The following is a 4,481-nucleotide window of genomic DNA, read 5'->3' on the forward strand; positions in this document are numbered from 1 at the left end:
ATTGGGGAAACCCAAAATAAAGGATGAGTTAGAAGAAACAGAGACAGTCCTGCATTTCTTAAATCCCTTGGAACAAGCTATGAGAAAGTTTGTTCGTCATGCATAATCCATAAGGATCAGAAACCACCCTCCTAGGGAGACCCTTTTCTTGTTAAAACAGAAGGTGTTAACGGCAATGGTAAATCATGCCAGTAGATGGTGCTGTGGTTACATTAATGGCTGCCATTACTGGATACTGTGCAGGTTTTTTGTTGTTGTTTTTTTGGTCTGTGGCTTTAGGAATTTGTGTCCTGCCCACAACAATCCTCTGGACGTCCTGAACTGTGGCCCAGGAAATCCTTCAGCATAAATAACCTTGGAAGCTACCCTGACCGTTTTTTGGAACATGGGCCTTCTCTTCATAAATCTGACTTTTGTTGTGCAATGTGAAAGCAGTGCAGTTATTTCTCTGATTAATTGCAGCAAAAAATAAACTCAATGATCAATCCAAGCTCTGACATGTTTCAGCTTACATGTGTAAGGAGGAGAGACCTTGAGGTTGCCTGAACAGCCCTGAATCCTTACTTGGAAGCACTTATTCTGAAACTAGGTTGGATGTATTTGGGGTGGGGTTTTTGCTCCCAGTCCTGGCTTGACCTAGAGTAACAAATTACCAGCAATGTAGCAGCCTTAGAAATCCATCTGATTCTAAGTAGGAGGGCGGGGTATCGAGGAAAAGGGGTTCCATGTTTGCCCCCTTTGTCTAAAAACACCCATCCAGAAATTTTGTGTAATTATTTTATTTTCACATACTGCCTCTGTGGATGTACATTTGTTTTCAGAAGTTCAGAGCATGGAACAAAAAAACCAGAACAAACAAGGGAAAGGGTGGGAGGGAAAGAATCAATAAAGGCAATTAGACAAATAACAAGGACCAAATGAAAACAAAGACTGACACCCCCCCTATTTAAAAAATGACAAGAAATACAAAAAAATGCCAGTATGCAAAATATATATATACACACACACACACACACACACATACATATATATAACACATATAAAAATAACTCTTTTCTTTAAATGAATGTAAAGGACAGGTAACCATTTAAATAGGGGCAACTTCTTTCACACTTGCATCAACCACCCAGCCACTCTCATTCCTCCTCACACACCGAATTCATTGCACTTTGCCTGGCCAGGCCGTTCAAGTATAAAGCCATCGCTGCCCACAGAGGGACTCACGAGTAGCCGATTCCCTGCCGCATGGGGTGGAATGGGTGGGTGGGAGTCAGTCCGTAGGGAGCAAGGGAACAGTCTGAGCTACCTGGAAGGGCAGCCTGAGAGTGCCTGCTGCATTGTTGGCTGTGTAGTTCCTTTCCACGTGCCCCTTCCAGTTCCCACCTTCCTTCCCCAGGCGCGCTCCAAGCACAGTCAGAGCCTGAGCCTATGCATAACTACTCAGAAGTAAGTCCTATTATAGTCAATGGGATTTACTCCCAGGTAAGGGTAGACAAGATTGCAGCCTCAGTGTCCGGTCCCTGCCAGTGGCCCGCGCTGGCTGCCAGGCTGCTTCCTTGGCGATGCTGCCCACCCCACGCCTGCAACGCTTACATCCTCCGAAAGGGGCGCTGTGCGGTGGCGCTTCTCAGGGCCGGGCAAGGCGCGAAGTGCTCCAGGAAGCCAGCAGGCGAGACAGTCTCCTGCTGCTGCTGCCCTCCAAGGCAGAGGGAGCCTCCCTTAGAGACCGCCGCCTGCGGCCGTACCCCTGCGGGCTGATCTTGTTGACGGGGGCGGAGCCGTCCTTGTCCTTGTCGGTGAGCCGGTAGATCTGGTGTGCCAATTTGTGCATGGTGCACGTCCCGAACCTGCAGCCCACGTGCCCGCTGGGGCTGAGGTGCGCATAGCTGCTGGCGCGGTAGCGCTTCACGCGGATGTGCGCGTCCTCCCTGCTGCTGGAAGAAGAAGGAGAGGCCAAGTGTGAGCAGGGCTGCTGGAGGGAGAGGAGCCCTCGCCTGGCTCGCCCTCAGGGAGTGGGGAGGCAAGTGAGGCAGTGCCTCCCCACTGGGGTCAGTTGAAAAGCACCAGGGCGTGTGAGGTGTGCAAGCAAACACAACCAGTGCTTTTGGGTGGTGAGTGCATGCACACCTCACAGCAGTGGTAGTGCTTTTCTAAGGACTCCTGTGGGGGGGGGGCTCTGCCTCACCTGCCTCCCCACCCACTGCACCTCCCTGCTCCCCAGAGGACATGGCCTGGGACACCCACCAGTACCAGGGTGACCAGAGGTCCCATTTTTTCCAGGACACGTGCTCTTTTTTTTTAGCCCTGAGAAGAACTTCAGTGCTCACTGCCCTGTGAGCAGGCAGTGCATCAGCTTCTTGGATTCATATATTATTACTGCAATCCTAAGCACGCTTACCTGGGAGTAAGTCCAGTTGAAATAAAAGGGACTTACTTCCAAGTAGGCATGCATAGGATTGCACTGCATATGTAATACAGTTTTTAGTTTAATAATAAGCCACCTAGTGTTTCAGTTAGCCACATGAAATTCACTATGCGTTTCTAGCTTTTCTTTTGGCAGGAGGGCCTGCATTTTGGAGTGCCTCGTCCTCTTTTGCAGCCATGCCCTCTGGTCCCCCTTGCACCCTCCTCTCCAGCCCATGGTGACTTGCCATGGCCAGCTCTCAGTTGCACCCCGGAGACTGTCTCCCTTCCCAAAAGACCCCTTGGGGACTCCTCTCCCCCCCACCTGGAGTCTCTCCTGGGGTCCCAGCTGTCCCCCCCCCCCCGGCGCGCCTCAAAAGCAAGCGGTGGCGGCGCTCCTCACCTGGGCTGCGCCACTCCGGGCTCGTCTTTCACGTCCTGGGGGCGGACGAGAGGGCGCGCGTTGGCCTCAGCCCCCTGCCCAGCCAGCAGCGTTGCGGCGGGGAGCTTCACGTCCCGCCTGGCCCGGCTCAGCGCCCATTTGGTCCACCTGGAAGGGAAGGGGGGAGCCGGTGAGAAGAGAGTTCGCCGAGGGAGGGAGGGAGGAAGGGAGGGGGCTGCCGGCTGAAGGGGCCGCTCTGCGAGCCAGCGGGCGCCGGGCTGCGTGCCCTTGAGGTTCTGCTTCGCAGAGGGCGCGGGGAGGTCGCCGTCCAGGGCGCCACTCCACTGGCTCCAACTGCGGCCGCTGCGGGAGTGAGATCCTGGGCATGCCTACTCAGAAGTCGGTCCCAATATAGTTACTAGGGCTTACTCCCAGGAAAGTATGTATAGGATGGCAACCTGAGAGCTCAAGCCTTGGCATGTCTACTCAGAAGTAAGTCCCATTACAGTCCATGAGGCTTACTCCCAGGAAAGTGTGGATGGGATGGCAGCCTGAGAGCCCAATCCTGGGCATGTCTACTCAGAAGTAAGTCCACTATGTTCAGGGGGCTTCTTCCCAGGTGCGCTGTGGCGGCTAGGATTGCAGTCTGGCCCGCAGGCGCCTGAACCCCGACGCCGCGCGGGGGGGGGGAGGCCACTTACTTGCGCTTGAAGTCTGATGCAACGTCCAGCTTGGCAGCCTCCAGGCCGAAGAAGGCGACGGAGCCCAGGTAGAGCAGGGCGAGGGAGCCCAGTTGCATCCTGGCCGGGAGAGACAAGGGCGCCGGGTGAGCCTCTCCTTCCCTGCAGAGGAGGCAGCCCCTCGGCAGGGCGCCCTCCCCGCTCCCCCTGCACTCCGGGCCAGGGTTTGCTCAGCCACCCACAGCGGTGGGACGGAGAGCCTGCGCCGCTGCCCTCTGTCAGGCTTGCGATTCGCAGCGAGGGGTGGAGGCTGAGCTGCCTTGGCCGGGCTGCAGTACCTGCCTGCCCCCCGCGCCTTGGCAAGGCAGCCCCGAAGGCCCTGGCCCCTCGCCCACCCCAGGCTGTCACGCAGCCAGCCAGCCACCCACCACCCCCTTCGTCTGCATGGAAGGCTGCGGTGCAGCGAGCTGCGAGCGCAGGGATGTCACCAACTTGCAGGCACTTCTCCCGGACCAGCTTCTCCGGCCCCCCCTTCCCTTCCCTTCCCCACACGTGCCCGGTTCTCCCAGGTGAGAAGAGCCCCCTACCTGAGCGTGAGGATAATCCACCGAGAGGCAGGGAATCCCAGAGTCAGGCGGGTGCCCCAAGTGCCCAAGGACGAGCACCCAGAACTTCTTCTCCTTCCCCTCCAGCTGCTCCGCTCCGAGAGGGACTTGCTTGCGCCACCGAGCGAACTCTCCACCGAGCCGCGCGCCGGGTAGTTTTATAGGGCAGCCCGCGGGGGGGAGGGAGAGCAGGGGAGGGAGGGGCTACTCCGGCTGCTCTCTGCCCTTCGCAGGAGCCGCACTCCGGGACCCGCTTCACCTCTCCAGACAGTCCCGGCTGCGCTGCGTGTGCTCTCCAGGGCAAGCAGTCTCGGCTGGGTGAGTGCGTGGGTGACAGCCAGTGCGGGTGGCAGGGCCCACGAGCCTGGCCCTCTCTTTCCAACAGCCCCCGCCAGCAGGGCGCTGAAGCCA

At 57.1% G+C, this 4,481-nt stretch overlaps 1 protein-coding gene across 2 annotated transcripts; it reads right to left on the reverse strand.

The window, feature by feature from the left end:
• Positions 1-776: 776 nt before the first annotated feature.
• Positions 777-4,183, reverse strand: ADM (adrenomedullin). Of its 2 annotated transcripts, none has more exons than XM_066638436.1 (4): positions 4,053-4,183; positions 3,487-3,585; positions 2,807-2,953; positions 777-1,931 (listed from the first exon to the last, which is right to left on the reverse strand). In XM_066638436.1, exons 2-4 carry the CDS (start codon positions 3,582-3,584, stop codon positions 1,628-1,630), a joined length of 549 nt encoding a protein of 182 aa, XP_066494533.1. In that variant the 5' UTR covers position 3,585; positions 4,053-4,183; the 3' UTR covers positions 777-1,627. The 2 variants fall into 2 exon arrangements, with proteins under 2 accessions (XP_066494533.1, XP_066494524.1); XM_066638427.1 differs by having other exon boundaries at positions 777-1,934.
• Positions 4,184-4,481: the final 298 nt, after the last annotated feature.

Source organism: Tiliqua scincoides, chromosome 1 (genome assembly GCF_035046505.1).
Source record: "Tiliqua scincoides isolate rTilSci1 chromosome 1, rTilSci1.hap2, whole genome shotgun sequence".
Classification (NCBI taxonomy): Eukaryota; Metazoa; Chordata; class Lepidosauria; order Squamata; family Scincidae; genus Tiliqua; species Tiliqua scincoides.